Source organism: Mycothermus thermophilus (assembly GCF_041956435.1).
Source record: "Mycothermus thermophilus strain CBS 625.91 unplaced genomic scaffold VTJ04scaffold_5, whole genome shotgun sequence".
NCBI classification, from domain to species: Eukaryota; Fungi; Ascomycota; class Sordariomycetes; order Sordariales; family Chaetomiaceae; genus Mycothermus; species Mycothermus thermophilus.
In genome coordinates, this window is record NW_027191431.1 from 3,425,131 (window position 1) to 3,439,788 (window position 14,658).

Genomic DNA, 14,658 nt, shown 5'->3' on the forward strand with positions numbered 1-14,658 from the left:
TGTTTTTTTTTTTTTTTTTTTTTTTTTTTTTTGCTTGCACTGCGTGTATTTTGTCCGGCGTGACTCACATCATGAATAGTACTCTGGAACAGCGAAGGGGCCATAGGCGTGAATGCGGAGCTGTCTATCTGGCAACCGATCCCGCCAGATGGCTATGTCGCGCTGGGCTGCGTCGCCAGCATCGGCAATCACACGTCGCCCAGCGTGAAGGACATCTGGTGCGTGCGCAGCGACCTGGTGAACCAGGGCTGGTTTGAGCCCAAGTCGACCTGGGATGATCGGGACTATAATGCCAAAGTAAATGGCTCGTTCTGGCAGATCATTTGCCCCTCGGATCATGCCGGCGAGATCGTTTGGGATAAACTCCCCGAACACTTTCTGGTACACCCAGGGCTACGACCAACCAGACGCAGCGAAGAGTGCGCGCGTGCTGGCGTTGCCTGTGAAGACCCAAGTGCTGCGCAACTCTCTGAGCCCGCCGGCACCACCGTTCAAAGCTCCCGTGTGTCCCGGCTCCGTGTATTCCGAGGATGTAGCCACCATCACGGTGGTGCCCTTCACCGTTTTCTTCGAGCCAGACGACCGCAGGTTCCTCGACAATATTTCACACCCCTTCGTCGAAATCGTGAAGTACCATGCGTGGATCTTTCATGACACCTGGACAAACCTTAAACAGCGGACTACGAAGGAGACCGAGATCGAGTCCGGCGTAGCTAACCTCAGGCCACACGGCTGGGCCCCCCTCATGCTCGACCAGAAGGGCTTCACGGTTGGTCGGTATCATTTCAATATCAACAAACAGCTCTTGATCGATCCCAACCATCTTCAATACTCGAAGACCACGTATGGTGTGGACGTTCGAAAGGAGACGCAAGTTATTGTTTGGACGGCGCGTGTCCGTGTCGAGGTCAAGCGTCATGGAACCAATGACAGGTTTGATGTCGAGACCCCGCCGTTCATCCTCAGTACTGGGCCCATTATTTGGCAGCACAAACTGGACTCTTAACGGCTATTTGCCCCTTTGGCTGCTCCCTACGCACTTCTTTCGTTAGGCTGTGGGTGCTGGGTGCGTTGCGATTCTGGAGGGCTCTTGTGGCTCGCCTACGACTTGGAAGCATGGGGGATCTGAAAGAGAAAGGTTTTGGTAGGGAGTCTCTCAGTGGCTTTTTGATGTTGAATTGACCATTATTGTGCTTTCCGCTACACACACATGAGTATGTGCATGCTAATTAATACGTCACTCCGCGACATACGGAGTCTAACGCCGATATGTTTATTAATACCTGTTGGTTGGTGGTCCCCAACATCGCGGCGTTAATGGGCTTAGAAAGGGATTAATAATTAAACGCGCAGGAAGAATATACCCAGACGCCCTGCCTTGGGACTACAGAAGTGTGACAGTCTCAATCTCTGGATAGTATCTGATCTGTGAAAGACAGGAAGTGGGAATCTGATGTTGGTCAAATTAGTCAGCCACGAAAAAAGAATGCAGGGCTCGGAGCTTTTCCGCGGTCTCGCCCCAGATCCATCCTGCGATTCCTTCGCTGCTTGGCGTCTCCCCTGCGACTAAGATCCCTGGCATCGCGGAGCAACCCGTGAGCAACGACCAACACAACACATGCACACAGAACCCTTGGACATTTCAAAACGGAAATTGGGAGCGAGACGCACGGCTGCGGCGCAGGCAGGATGTTCGGCTCAGAGCCTGGGCAGACAGGGGAGCCCAACACCCAACAGACGGAAGGGGCATCAGTTCATCCAGACGCCGGAGAGAATACCCTTGGTTGCATCGTTCCTGCAGTCAGCGGCCGGGTGCTACAGCCGGATCTGCCCCCTTGAACCAACAGCATGAACGTTGGATCCAGCCATTTGCCTGTTGACTGGTAATCGCCAAAGTATCCACCCGTGGCCGATGACAGAGGAGTCTATCTTTGAGCACCGACTGACCATGGGACTTCGGATTATTGCTGCACGAAGTATTACCCTCGTAAAACGCCCCCTGATCTCTAGAATTAACTTCGGCTCGGCCCTGCCGAGATGCCGGCCTAATTGTAACCCACGGGGAGGCTCCATGGTCTTAAAAGCGGTGCTGTGCCTCCAAGAGAACGTCCTCGGAACCAAATACCTCGTGGCAAATCTTTGAGGTCCTTGCGCTGCATCCGAGTGTTGGAACCGACGCGTCAAGATGCACTTCACCATGCGTGCCCACGTGGGCATCGGCTACCTAGCCGCCCTCAGCAGCGCAGCGGCCACCAACTGCCGCTGCTCCCAGGTGATCAACCGCGATGTGGCCATCATCGGTGGTGGCGCGTCAGGCTCTCACGCCGCCGTGTGGCTGCGCGACAATGGACAGAGCGTTGTTGTTGTCGAGAAGGCTAGCCAGTTGGTATGTGCTGCCGCTCTTGACCATGTTCCTCCTCGTAGCTTTGGGTACTAACTTGTGTCTAGGGAGGGCATACCGCGGCTTTCAAGGACCCTGCCACAGGGTTGGACATCAATGTGGGTGTCCAGGCGTGGATGGACTACAAGGATTCTTACGACTTCCCCGCCCGGATGAACGTGTCGACCAGCGGCTCCATGCAGTTCACTCCCAACACGAACAACTTCGTCGACACGCTGACGGGCCGCCGGGTTGAAGGCTGGGAAGCGCCTGTGGATGAGACCAAGTACCCGGCCATTCAACGGTTCCTCGATGCCATCCTGCCCTACGAGGACATCATGCTTCCGGGCTTCTTCGACTTCCCGGACGAGGTCCCCGAGGACCTGCTCATGCCGTTCGGCCAGTTCGTCGAGAAGTACGACCTTTATGGCGCGGTCCCCCAGGTTTGGGACGCGACGGGTCAGGGCGTTGGCGATATGATGAACGTCCCGACGCTGTTCGTGATCCAGGCTTCGGCGGTGCCCATGACGAAGGCACTCCTCGGGCAAGCCGCTGCCGCCACCCCGGCCTCAGGCCGTCTGTACGACCTGTACGAGAGCGTCGCCAACTTCCTGGGCGACGATGTGCTGTACAACAGCGAGGTGATTAAGTCGACCCGCACTGAGTCCGGCGTCTCCCTGGTCGTGTCCGGGCCGAAGGGCAAGAGGACGTGCATCCAGGCCAAGCGGTTGCTCATCTCCATCCAGCCGACTCGTAGCAACATGGCTCCTTTCAGCCTGGATGAGGAGGAGGCCGAGGTCCTGGGCAAATTCTTCTTCCCTACCGTCTTCACCGGCATCCTCCGCCACCCTGCTCTGCCCAAGCTCAACGCCTTTTTGAACCGTTCCCCGGCTCCCGGATCGCTCAACTACTCCGTCATGCCCGTCGCGTCCCAGGTCGGCAGCATCGAGTACATCGGTGGCACCGAGGACCTGTTCAGGTTCACTGCCGTGGGCACCGAGGATGAGACCGAAGAGGGTATGAAGAAGCGCATCGCCGACGCCATCGACGCTCTGATTGCTGAGGGCACGATCGAAAGCGCGGCTCCGGAAGGCCCGGTGCCCGAGGTCACCTACGCCGTCTTCTCCAACCACGGCCACATGCACGCGCAGGTTACCGCCGACGACCTTCGTGATGGCTTCTTCAAGAAACTGTATGCCCTTCAGGGCAAGCGCAACACCTGGTACACTGGCGCGGCCTTCTCGAGCGGGTTTTCGACGATTCTTTGGGAGTACAACAAGGTGCTGCTGCCGAAGGTGGTTGAGGGGTTGTAAATATGGCCTTGTTGACAATCTTGAGGTCCCGGCCGAGTTCAATCTTTCATTTCCTTGTTTTTCATTGTCGATAAGACATAGATGCGTTAGAATCCGGTTTGACCTTTAGATATATTATCTAATGCACTACTTGAGTTAGTAGCTATTAGTTATTTAAAGCCAATATAACAACACCTACGCAAGGGTTGTCATTTTTGTGTGTTTGGTCGTCCTGCCGCCTGATCTGACGCCGACGACCGCCGTAACTCCGATGCAGTTTCCAGTGCTGTCACCAACCGCAGCTGGCTTGGCACGCTGTCTCTCTTCCCAAACAAAGGTATTTGGGAGGGGTTACTGCATTTCCGAAGAACAAAGTCTTTGTTCCAGTTTGAGCTTCTCTGAATTGACTCTCGACCTCGTAAATCCGTTTGCCTCCCGTTGAATTGTTAAGCCCTCAGCTGACTCCGTTAGTTTGACTGACAGACACTCAAAGGTCTACACAGACACAAACTACAACCGAGCTCTGGTTTCTTCAAGGACAGTTGCCAACGTCAGCCGCATTCTATCCCCATGACGCTGAACCACGTCTCCCTTCCCACCACGCCAGCTACCCATGCCCGGATGCGAGACTTCTACCTCGCCTCATTAAAACCACTGGGCTACACGCCGTTCAAGGAACAATCCGGAGTGTTCCTAGGTCTTCAACGCAACCATCGCCCCGACTTCTGGCTGCATTGCTGCAATGGTTGGAGCGATGATTCTCAGGGGAAAGGCCAGGACGAAGAAGCTCAACTAGTCAATCCGAACTTGAGCGCCGACGAGAATCGAAAGAAACTCAAGGGTTGGGCACACATTGCTTTCGAAGTGTCAAGCAAAAAGACTGTGGATGAATGGTTCAAGGCAGCAGTGTAAGTGACTCTCTTCCACCGTTCTGTCGGTCTACTCTCCGCTGACAGGTTGTCTAAGAAATGCTGGTGGCATCCCAAATGGTGACCCGGGCGAGCGGCCACTGTATTCCAAGGGTTACTACGCGGCTTTCGTGCTGGACCCTCTCGGGAATAACGTCGAGGTCATGTGTTTCAACCCTCTCTGGATTCAGTTGCTGAAGGCAGCACCCACTGTTGCCACTATCTTGTTTGGCGCCGTTGCTGGTCACTATGTGCTTGCGTATGCGAGATCTGTCGGATGGGCTTAAGAGTCCATTGTAAGACGGCAACTGGGGGATCTTGACGGAAAGGGAGAGGAGACGCAGAGTTAATAGTAGGTTGTGAATTGAAGAGACATGCCTCTTCGAGAGCCAGGAACAGGACAGTCGATTCACCGTGTCAATCGAGCGATGATTGACCTCCTCCCACAGCCATGGCAAATCAACCATCTCTTTGAGATCGAGGGTATGTTAATCCATCACTTAATGACACACCTAGTTATATCATACGACCACTCCTGGAGAGCAACTCCCGTGGGTGGACAGCCGAACACCACAGACCCAGCTGTTGACCCTCCGACACCACCCATCAGCCTCTCTTACTGGATCCCCCCTTACCACATCCACCACATCAGCGCAACACACGCGCTGAGGATGCTAATCCCACCAGGCGCGCGGAGAGATGTTCCACTATTACCGAGCTTTTCAAACCCTGCAGTCACGGTAGCCTCCTCTATCATGCTCCACTTCGGATCCTGCTCCTCGAGAGCAAAGGTCGACCTGACTGCAAACCCGGGGCCTCCGTTATAGAACATACACGGACCGCCATATGGCGCCGTGGCAGTTACAGAGCATGTGAGGATTTGCGTGACGGTTATCGGGCTCTTGTCGAGATCTAGGCCGGTCATGATTACGGTTTCCGCCAGGGTCGAGGGGCCGCTGACGATTGTGATAGGGAAAGGCGGATCGGTGGAGTAAAAGCCGCAGTAGCTTTTCCCATCGGGACAGGCGACGCTGTATGTGGTTGCGGTCGGATCCGCTGAGATGACAGATGCACCAAGACCCGACGGGTCGTAGGCGAAGGCCAGGACAGTGATCACAACGGCCGTCGGCGATGTTTCGGCGGGCGCCGTCGTGGTTTGGGCGAGGGCAAGAAGGGCGAAGCGCCCCAAGAGAGAGGTGATGAAGAGTCTCATTGTAAGCTTGTTGTAGATATATGGGCACTTAAGCCGGCGTAGTATGCTGGCCTGTATAAGTGTCCAGTCTCTGGAAAAAAAAGAGTAAGTGTCACGTGTGGTCTCTGAATCTAGACTCGCTTTCGATGATTCAGAGGACTTTATATTGCCGCCAGATTCCAGTTCAGATATCGAAGTCATAGTCATTCGCATCCCGGTTCCCCAATCCCTCCCAGCCTCTCGGCTAGTTGATATCCCCTCCCATCGGACGCTTTTGGTTCCTGGGATGCTGAAACATGCGGCCTTGACTGACCAACTGACTCTCATTGATATCCTCCCAGTATTCGGCGACGTTCTGGAAATAGGGAAGAGATAACGAGGTCCCAGATATTACCAACACAGTCTGAACTAATATAGCACAATCACTCTCTCCTTGAAACTGAGGGAATAAGAATAGTTATTATTCCTCCATGAGCAATCCGTTGAAGACATGCTTGAGATCAACGCATGTGGCTGACCGCATTAACCTCCCACACCCCAGAGTCAACCCCCTTCTTATCCGCTTGACGCCTGATTTCCCTTACCACATCCACAACACCAGCGCCGCGCAAGAGCTAAGGAGACTCAAACCCACAGGCACACGAAGATATGTCCCGGCTCCAATCCAAAGCTTTTCCAGCCCTGATGTCACTGTAACCTGGCCGATGGGGTCCCAGTCTGTCGCCTGAGTGAGGTCGTAGCTGGTTTCCGTCGCATACCAGGCCACAAAAGAGTACACACACGGGCCGCCATACGGCTCCGTCGCCGTCAGAGAACATGTGACGATCCGGTTGACCGTTAAAGGGCCGCCTCCCGGAGCAGTACCGGTATCAATCACGGTTTCCCCCAGCGTTGAGGGGACAGCGACAAGGGTTATTTGGGGAACCGTCTGCGTCTTGTAACCGCAGCCGTAGAGCCCGTCGGGACAAGCTGCGGAGTATGTCGTCGCGGTGGGGTTCGCTGAAATAACGGACGCTGCAAGACCGGATCCGCCATAGTTCTCAGCGAGGACTGTAACTAATTACAAACGCGGTTGGGGCAATCCCTTCTGGTGCTGTCGTGGTCTGGGCAATGGCGAGGAGGGCAAAGAGCCCCAAAATCGAGGTAAGTATTAAGTTTCTCATTGTGATGTTGTGGTTGTGTGGTTGACCGCTTGAACTGGTATGTAAATCCTGTTCCTCAAAACGTCAAGTCTCCCTTGGTCGAGGAGCGGGTGGCGATGTGGGAAGGCTCTGATGAAAGGCATGCGTTTTGTACCCTGGGGAGGTTGACGGATTATATTCGTTGTCGGACATGCAATGATATCTATCTCGTCCTTCCTCTCATTTTGCTCTATGATCTTCCTCCCCTCCCCAAACCCTCCTCCTGAAACTCAGCTGCGTTGCCGCCCAGAGGCAACGCTCCTTAACCTTAACATTATTAATTTGTGCATAATTGCTCCGAACCCTCCCGTTCGCAAATGATGTGTTGGAATTCTAGTAGGGCTGCGTGTCAGCGTCGCATTCACCGTCCGTCATTCTATCAAGATGGCTTTGGTTGGAGCAGCAGGTGTCAATTGAGCTCTAACAATGAGGGCCAGAGTCTAGGTAGCCTCACACTTGCCATATTTGGAAGTACAGTTGCCTGAAGACCGACAGATCAAGTCTGGATAGATCGAGATATATAGGACTCCTGAGACAAGGACGTTGTATCTAGCATGGAAACACATGAATATTTGTGAATATAGGGTTTTGAGGCGGAAAGGTCGATTCACACAAGATTCATAAAACCTAGATGGCAATGGTTATACCTATTCTGACTTTTTAAGCGGTTCTCAGGAAATATTGGAGGCGATGCAATGAATGAAATGTCAATTTGGCTCTCAGTTAGTTGACAAACCTCAATGTTGAGACCATTGACTCTTCTAGCACCGCTCCTTGACGCACCTTGATCAGTGAGTCAGCTTCCACCACAGACGACGGCAGCTGAACATGATGGCACAACGCCAGCAGTGAGGCCGGATGGACTCACTCCTGATATTGGTGAAACTAGGGTTGGGGATGCGGTTGTACTGCGAACGGCGAGGCGGCGGCCGCCTGGTTGACCGGCGGCTGTTAGTGCTCCTCCTTTTCGTCACGGCAGACAACCCAACAGGAACTAGGAGTCTAGCAAACCTTCGTTGATCCTTAGTCCGTCAGAAGATGTGTGTTGGCGCTGATGACAACACGAAACCAAGTTGTTTGAGATGTAGGAGAAGAGACGTTGGAAAAGAGCCTCATATACTTCTTGAGCAAAGTAGGAAGAGGCTTGCGAGAATCTGGGACGTTTTTGACTTCACTTCCTTTGTTACAGAACAATCTCTCCATCACTTGAACAGCAGAAAACACCAGCGTTGGTACGGCCGACTAAAGATGGGTGGTGGGACAGTTGTCGTGTTGAGGAAACAGGTTTGTTGTTCCAAACGGGCATGTCGATAGATGCTCAATTGACATAGAGCTCTCATTTACATTGTATTCTGGAAAGCATACAGTCTTTCAGGTATAATACCACTTTCACAGACTGATACCTCTTAATATAACATGTTGTCAGATGGCGGTATTGATGTCTACCTGACGACGGGAACAAAGAACTTTCCTCTACAATCCATCTCAAGAAGCGTCTAGGCTTTGCCTTCTTTCGACTCACAGTCCTAACAGGTCAGGTCTGTACCAGTCCTTCTGCCGACTCTTTGGAAATCTCTCCTCCATCCACTTCATGTCCTCCTTGAAACTGACTGCCCGCTGGGTCATTCTGTGATCTACACCGAAGGCTGGATGTGCTTTAAGGTGATCCAAAAGAGCATTCATCAGAGTAACCGCCTCATCAACGTGATGCTGCATGTACAGGCGGCGTGCGATGTTTGCCATTCCGTGGTAGAACTCGGCAGGCTTTTCCTCGTCTTCCCGCAGGTTTCCGATGACCTCATAGAGAAGCTTGCGTCTCAATGCCTTGTTGTCTTCATCCTCCTTCTCTTCATCCGTCACGTCAGCAAGGAGGTCGTCAACGAGAGAAGGCGGGTTCAGTTCCGGGATGTTAATGAGCTTGGCCAAAACCTCCATCCCCCGAGCGAGCACAGTCCCCTCAGAAGAGAATTTCTTTTGCTTGGCCAGGCACTGTGATAGAATGTAATGAAAAGGGCCAAAGAGGTTGAACGGAAACACCAACAGGCAGTTTTCCGGCCACTTCTCCACAACAGCCATCACCTCGCGGAAGAGGGGCTCGGCCTCGACGGGGTCACGCCCTTCCAGCATCTTAATCTCAACGCGGGCACAGAGGCTGATTGCCTGCGTATGCAGTTGGTCGTCGCCAGCCTGCGACCAGTTTACTTTGAGGATCTCCACAGCGATGGCATGTGCCTCATCCCAGCGGCCCATGCTGGCCAGGACATCGGCGTAGTTGGCCCTGCTCCAGAGGGTGTCGATAGCTCGGTCTCCCAGTTCAGCCTCGCGTTGAAGCATAAGCTCACGCGTGACGCGTTCTGCATCCTCCAGTTTGCCTTGATCCGCCAGTGCCTTCGCATAGGCCAACTTGGACTCTTTCGCTGCCCACTTGCCGCCGCTGTCGGAATCTTCGGCCCGCGCCATGACCTCTTCCCATGCCTCAAAAGCTCGCTCGTGGTACCCGCAGGCCTCAAGTGCCCGCGCTAGCCGGTCAAGCGTTATCAAAGTGATCTTGTCCGTGGGCCCGAGAGCACGGTCGGCAATGGTGAAGATCTTCTCAGCGAGCTTGAGCTCCTTGACTTTGAAGTCATCGTTGCTTCGGCCAAACGGATGGTTGTTGTGGGCGATGGAGTAAACAAAGGATGCAATGTTCACCCATAAACGCGCCGTTAGAGGGTCCTGGGGATCATCGGTCAGGTAAGGGGTGAGATGTGGGATCAGGCCCATGTTAGATCGTCCAGAAGCAAGCGGCGTTTCCAAGTTCTGTGCCATAACCAGGTAGAACCGTGGGCGCCAGAGGTCGCGCTCGTCGAACTGCGAGAGCCACGCTTGGGTACAATGCCGAACCAACGGGTGCATCTTGAGGGCACCGCGCGTTGTGGGAATCAACAAGCTGTAGGCAAACAATGCCTCAAGGTCCTTCTCGAACTCTTCTTCAGCGTCATACGACGATAGCGTCGTAGTGGAGCGGGCGTCTGAAGCGCCAGCGCTGGTCATGTGTCCTGGAGTTCCAGGAATGGATTCGGAACGGCTCGACGAAGACTTGTGCTTCTTGAAGAAGGATAGCCGTGATGACTTGGAATGTTTGCCTGACTGCTTTCCAGGATTCGGTGTCGTAGGCCCCGTTTGGATAGTCCGGTCGCGCAAGAGAAAGCCCCATGTCTCAAGTTTCTTCTGCGGGTCGCTGGACAGATCGACCTTGTGCTTTCCCTTCAATGAAGCCATCAATGACGAGAGTGACGACAGGCCTTCGACAGGCACGAGGGGCATATGCTCTGGGTCTGGGCTGTACCATGGCCGCACGGCCCATTCAGGGATGGACTGGGGATCAAAGAAACTCAGAAAACAGAGAAGATCGACCGCTGTAGGACGCTCGCGCCGAACTTGTTCGAAGGTAAGAGACCAGGTGCCCAGGACGCTATTTGAGGAGCCATCGGCCCGGCGTAGGTCTTTGTGTTCTGTGCTGCCCAGGAGCGCACCCCTTCGGTCGTCATCCTCTTCGAACAACCGCACGTAGTCGGCAGCGGATGTTCTGGGTGCCCGACGGTTAATGTAGGAGGCGGCTTGTGCAATGGCTAGCGGCACACCACCAAGTAGACGCACAACTCGCTCCGCGTCTTCGATGGATGCCGGCTCGCGAAGCTTGGTTTGAAACAGCCGCACTGAATCGGCTTCAGTCATGGGCTCAATGACGTGTGTGTTCTTGGTTCCGCCAGTTAGCAGCTCGGCGCCCTGAACAGAACGAGCCGTAATGATAGTGAAGCCGTGGTTTGCCTGCGGCAGCGCCTTGAGCAGTCGTGGGTCATCCTCGGTCAGCACCGAGGGATCGTCCAAGTTGTCGAGTATGACAGTCCAGCGTCCGTTCCTTTCGTCTGAGAGCCACCGTCCAACCTGCTCAAGGACGCTGTCTTGCTTGCCTTGCGAAGGCAATTTCAACCGCTCAGCCACTGCGCGGAACGACTCCTCCAGGGTTGCGCGTGTGCTGGCACTGAGCCAGAAGACATGAGAACGATTTCTGACGGAGTGCGCGAACTGGATGGCCAGCTGAGACTTGCCAATGCCGCCTAGGCCGATCAAGGCCACGCGAGTGCCCGGAATCTTTGACTTCTCCTTTAACCATTCTGTGGTGTCTGGGCGGTCAAGAAAGTCCGGGTCGGGAGGGAACGGGACCATCCACTCGGGCCTGCGGAAACCGGCGCCGCCTAAGTCGTGGCGATCTGCAACTGGGACGAGCGACAGGATTGCCTTTGCAACAGCTGCCGCGGTACCCGCGGCATAGTGCTGCCACTTCTTGTTTTTGTGGCTGTCTGCGTAATCGCACACTCCCTTAACGACGAGGCTTGGAACGTGCTCCCAGATGCCCGCTCCCTCCATCTCAAAGGCGATGACCTTCTCGGTAGCAGCGATCCGGTCGCGAGTAACCCCTGATTTCATGACGGTATCACCCGAGGCTACACGCCCGATGTGAATGACGGGCTCGATCGCGGCCGGGAAGTTGCCTTCCCCTTCATCTGCTCCAATACCGTTGGCGACCGCCGCAATCCTTTCGTCGAGGCGTCTTCTCGGAACTAGGTAGGAGTCCTCACACCCAAGGTCGTGGCAAGCACTCTCCACGGCTTTCTCGCATACCGGGTCCGTCTCGTGTACGTGGTGATGACAAAGGCATTCTGCGTCCGGAGCCTGATGCTTATGGCGGTAATCAGGGCGGTAGAGCCGGTCCGTGGCAGGATCGGGCATGGCGTAACGGGCGGGATCGCGTTGCTGCAGAGTGCGAAGACTGGCGGCCGTGCGCTCGCGCAATACCTGGCGTTGAAGCTCCGTATTCTGGAGCATATTGATGAGTCCGGCGAGTTCTCGACCGAGCCCGGCCAAGTTGTCCGAGGCACCGCTCTTCCTTTGGAAGCCGTCCGGATACCGACGGCCGAAGTCATATTGCACGAGCGAGCTGCTGATGGCGATGTCGCCTAGGAGGATCTCAGTTTCTCCCCCCGGAAGCGGCACGCCGCCGCAAATTCCCACCAGCAGAGCCAAGCGAACATTGGGATAGCTGTGACGGAGGTCGCTGGCTGAAATGGCGGCGCTGACCTTGCCCATGCGCTGAGACAGGAGGACTAGAACAACGTTATGTGCGCCGATGCGTCCATTGACGTAGGTGTTGAGATCGCTTCGCGACTTGCCCAATGCTGGACCACCGGCGTCGTCCCAAATCTCATCCAGGACCGACACGGCCGCGTCGAACTCCAGTGGCAGGGCGCATATTATGGCCACATCAAACTCCTCGCGGGAGGAGGGTGGCTGATGCGACTCCATAGCCACTATGTACCAGCAGAGGCCAAGACTGTACTCAACTGTTCTCACAAGCTGGTAAAGAAATAATAACAAAATGCTGATGTCTAGAAATCCGGATTTTCATGGCGTGGTGAGCTCACGGGGTTCTTTTGACTTTGACTTCATCCGTCCCAACCCCTCAGTAAGCTCTTTATTAATGCACTAGCACCCGATGGATCCAAGCGTTGTAAGAGTCAGAAGAGGATCCGTTCTGCATGGGACATTGTCATGCAGGCAACATCCATCAGCGAGTAAGAAGCATGGCGTTCTGTAGGCCTACGGCGCAGCAGTTTGGGCGGCGGATGTTGCAGAAATGGGTGTTCAATCACGACAAACAGATGCAGCAGACCAGAAACTTGGAACCATGAAAGACATCCTCTAGTGGAAGGTTTACAAAACATGATAATTAATGTGGACTTCAGAGTCGACAACCAAGGAAACTTCATCTTATTTTAGCCAAGATCGACTTAATTACCGACCTCCGATCTGCCCCCTAGGAATAGGAGGGATCCAGCAAACCAGTAAGTTCAAGGCGAGGTGAAGAATTCCCGATACCCAGAACCCCTTGGCATAGTTCTTCCCGCCATCCATAAACCTGAAGATAATCGCAAAGATGACACCACCGAGGTTCCCGCCAGCACCCGTGATACCCGAGAGCAGGCCGTTAGCATGCGGATGAACGTGGGGGATCAGGGCAAAGTTCGCTCCGTTGCCGGCTTCGTGGAAGATGGCCATGACTGTGACTAGCGCAAGCATCACGCCGAGATTATGCGGATCCGTCACGCCGATCACGACGAGCAGCGCGCCAGTAAGGAACCCACAAACGTGAATCCAGCCTTTCTTCCACCAGAGATTGCCTCCCGTGAGGCGGTAGACCAGGTCACCGACCACGCCGCCCAGTGGACGCGTGACGAAGTTGAGGAAGCCAAAGATAGCGGCAAAGTTACTGGCGCGCGTCTGACCCAGGTGCGGAAAGTTCTTCAGATAGTAGGCGCCCAGGATCGAGTTAATTGCAAGCTCACCACCAAAACTGCAGGCATAGGTGGCGACGTGGAAGAGCGAATTCAACGAGAAGATGACAGGCAAGGCTGCCTGCAGAGTGGGTGCTGCGACCACTTCGCTCCGTACAGCGGCCGCGGTGGCCTCGTCCAGAGTCAGTGTGGAAGCGGCAGGAGTAACAGCATCGCTCGTTCTGGGTTTCTTCTCGACGTCTGAGTCGGCGCCTGTGGGAGTGATCGTGCCACGGTCGCCAATGCTTCCAGGCACAGTAACGATCTTGTCGGCACAGGAACCAGAGCTGCCTGCAATAAGGTCCTCAATGTATTGGTGACGATCGTGCCTGGGCGCACATCAGAACTTGTATCAAACAGAGTAAGGAGGATCGGGAAAACATACCAATTCCCCGTCGGCGTGTCCTCGCACAACGCCAACAACGAAACGCCACAGAAGATCAAGCAGATAAGGGGCACAACAAAGGTGATCCTCCAGGCCTCGCTGGCAGAGTGGCCAAAGTGATGAACCAGCGAGTCATACACGGCCGGCATGATGAAGTAGGTGATACCGCCTCCAGCATTACCCCAACCACCGGCGAGGGCATTTGCGGTGCCGACGACGTTCTTGTCAAACCAGCCCGTGCACCAGACCTGACAAGGGACAAAAGCACCGCCTAGGATACCAATAAAAAGCCGGATGACATAGAGGCCGTTTGCGCTCTTGACAAGGGGAGCCAAGCCGATCGGAATGGCACCCAGGAGGATCAGGCCGCCGAACACTTTGCGTGGGCCGTAGAGGTCGCATAGCGGCCCAGCAATGAAGCGCACAAATAGTGTCGCCACGAGTGACACAATGTTGGAGTTAGCCACCTGCTCGGAGGTTAACCCCAAGTCGGTTTTGATGGTGACGGTAAGCTATGAAGAGGTCAGTACGTGCTGTGAGGAGGAGAGGATCAGACTGGAATCGAACGTACTAGTGGTGGAAATGTGTACCAGGCCCAGAAGGTGAGCATGAAGCCCATCCATGAGAAGAAAAAGACACGGCCATGGAGGTCGATGGGGTTCAACACCGGAATGCTCCGCGCCTTCTTGTTGATAGGGTTGAGCTCTGGCTTGCGCCAGAGATCAGCTAGTCGGACACCCATGGCCGAAGATGGGTTTATTTAACGGTGCTAAGATGCAGTCGGCGCTCAGGTAACTCAGTGTAAGTGCCGTGTTCGGGGCGTGTTTGTCTTTTGAGTGACGAAACGGTTGACAAGCCAAAAATGGCGATGGGTGATGTCAACACAGAAAGTTTATGAAGGCTGGCAGTAGATATAGGCCAGATCCATCCATCACTCACCCGTACC

The 14,658-nt window shown here is 54.5% G+C and overlaps 7 protein-coding genes across 7 annotated transcripts in view; 3 read left to right on the forward strand and 4 right to left on the reverse strand.

Annotated features, from left to right (window-relative positions):
- Positions 1-1,006, forward strand: part of VTJ04DRAFT_8341 (uncharacterized protein) — a gene marked incomplete at both ends in the record, with an annotated part of 2,429 nt that extends 1,423 nt beyond the window's left edge. The window contains 2 exons of the mRNA XM_069366768.1: positions 80-343; positions 408-1,006. Coding sequence (XP_069217669.1) covers positions 80-343; positions 408-1,006 — 863 coding nt within the window. The remainder of the gene's footprint in view (positions 1-79; positions 344-407) is intronic.
- Positions 1,007-2,185: 1,179 nt separating this feature from the next.
- VTJ04DRAFT_8342 (uncharacterized protein) lies at positions 2,186-3,693 on the forward strand (the record flags this gene model as incomplete). The annotated part of the gene is made up of 2 exons (XM_069366769.1): positions 2,186-2,386; positions 2,449-3,693. The coding sequence occupies 2 exons, from the start codon at positions 2,186-2,188 to the stop codon at positions 3,691-3,693; spliced, it is 1,446 nt and encodes a 481-aa protein (XP_069217670.1).
- A 549-nt stretch (positions 3,694-4,242) lies between these two features.
- Positions 4,243-4,867, forward strand: VTJ04DRAFT_8343 (uncharacterized protein; the record flags this gene model as incomplete). Its single annotated transcript, XM_069366770.1, has 2 exons — positions 4,243-4,580; positions 4,639-4,867. 2 exons carry the CDS (start codon positions 4,243-4,245, stop codon positions 4,865-4,867), a joined length of 567 nt encoding a protein of 188 aa, XP_069217671.1.
- A 344-nt stretch (positions 4,868-5,211) lies between these two features.
- Positions 5,212-5,793, reverse strand: VTJ04DRAFT_8344 (uncharacterized protein; the record flags this gene model as incomplete). The annotated part of the gene is made up of 1 exon (XM_069366771.1): positions 5,212-5,793. One exon carries the CDS (start codon positions 5,791-5,793, stop codon positions 5,212-5,214), a length of 582 nt encoding a protein of 193 aa, XP_069217672.1.
- Positions 5,794-6,016: 223 nt separating this feature from the next.
- On the reverse strand, positions 6,017-6,935 carry VTJ04DRAFT_8345 (uncharacterized protein; the record flags this gene model as incomplete). The annotated part of the gene is made up of 3 exons (XM_069366772.1): positions 6,017-6,127; positions 6,407-6,771; positions 6,830-6,935. The coding sequence occupies 3 exons, from the start codon at positions 6,933-6,935 to the stop codon at positions 6,017-6,019; spliced, it is 582 nt and encodes a 193-aa protein (XP_069217673.1).
- A 1,536-nt stretch (positions 6,936-8,471) lies between these two features.
- VTJ04DRAFT_8346 (uncharacterized protein) lies at positions 8,472-12,299 on the reverse strand (the record flags this gene model as incomplete). The annotated part of the gene is made up of 1 exon (XM_069366773.1): positions 8,472-12,299. One exon carries the CDS (start codon positions 12,297-12,299, stop codon positions 8,472-8,474), a length of 3,828 nt encoding a protein of 1,275 aa, XP_069217674.1.
- A 489-nt stretch (positions 12,300-12,788) lies between these two features.
- On the reverse strand, positions 12,789-14,454 carry VTJ04DRAFT_8347 (uncharacterized protein; the record flags this gene model as incomplete). Its single annotated transcript, XM_069366774.1, has 3 exons — positions 12,789-13,656; positions 13,713-14,224; positions 14,284-14,454. 3 exons carry the CDS (start codon positions 14,452-14,454, stop codon positions 12,789-12,791), a joined length of 1,551 nt encoding a protein of 516 aa, XP_069217675.1.
- Positions 14,455-14,658: the final 204 nt, after the last annotated feature.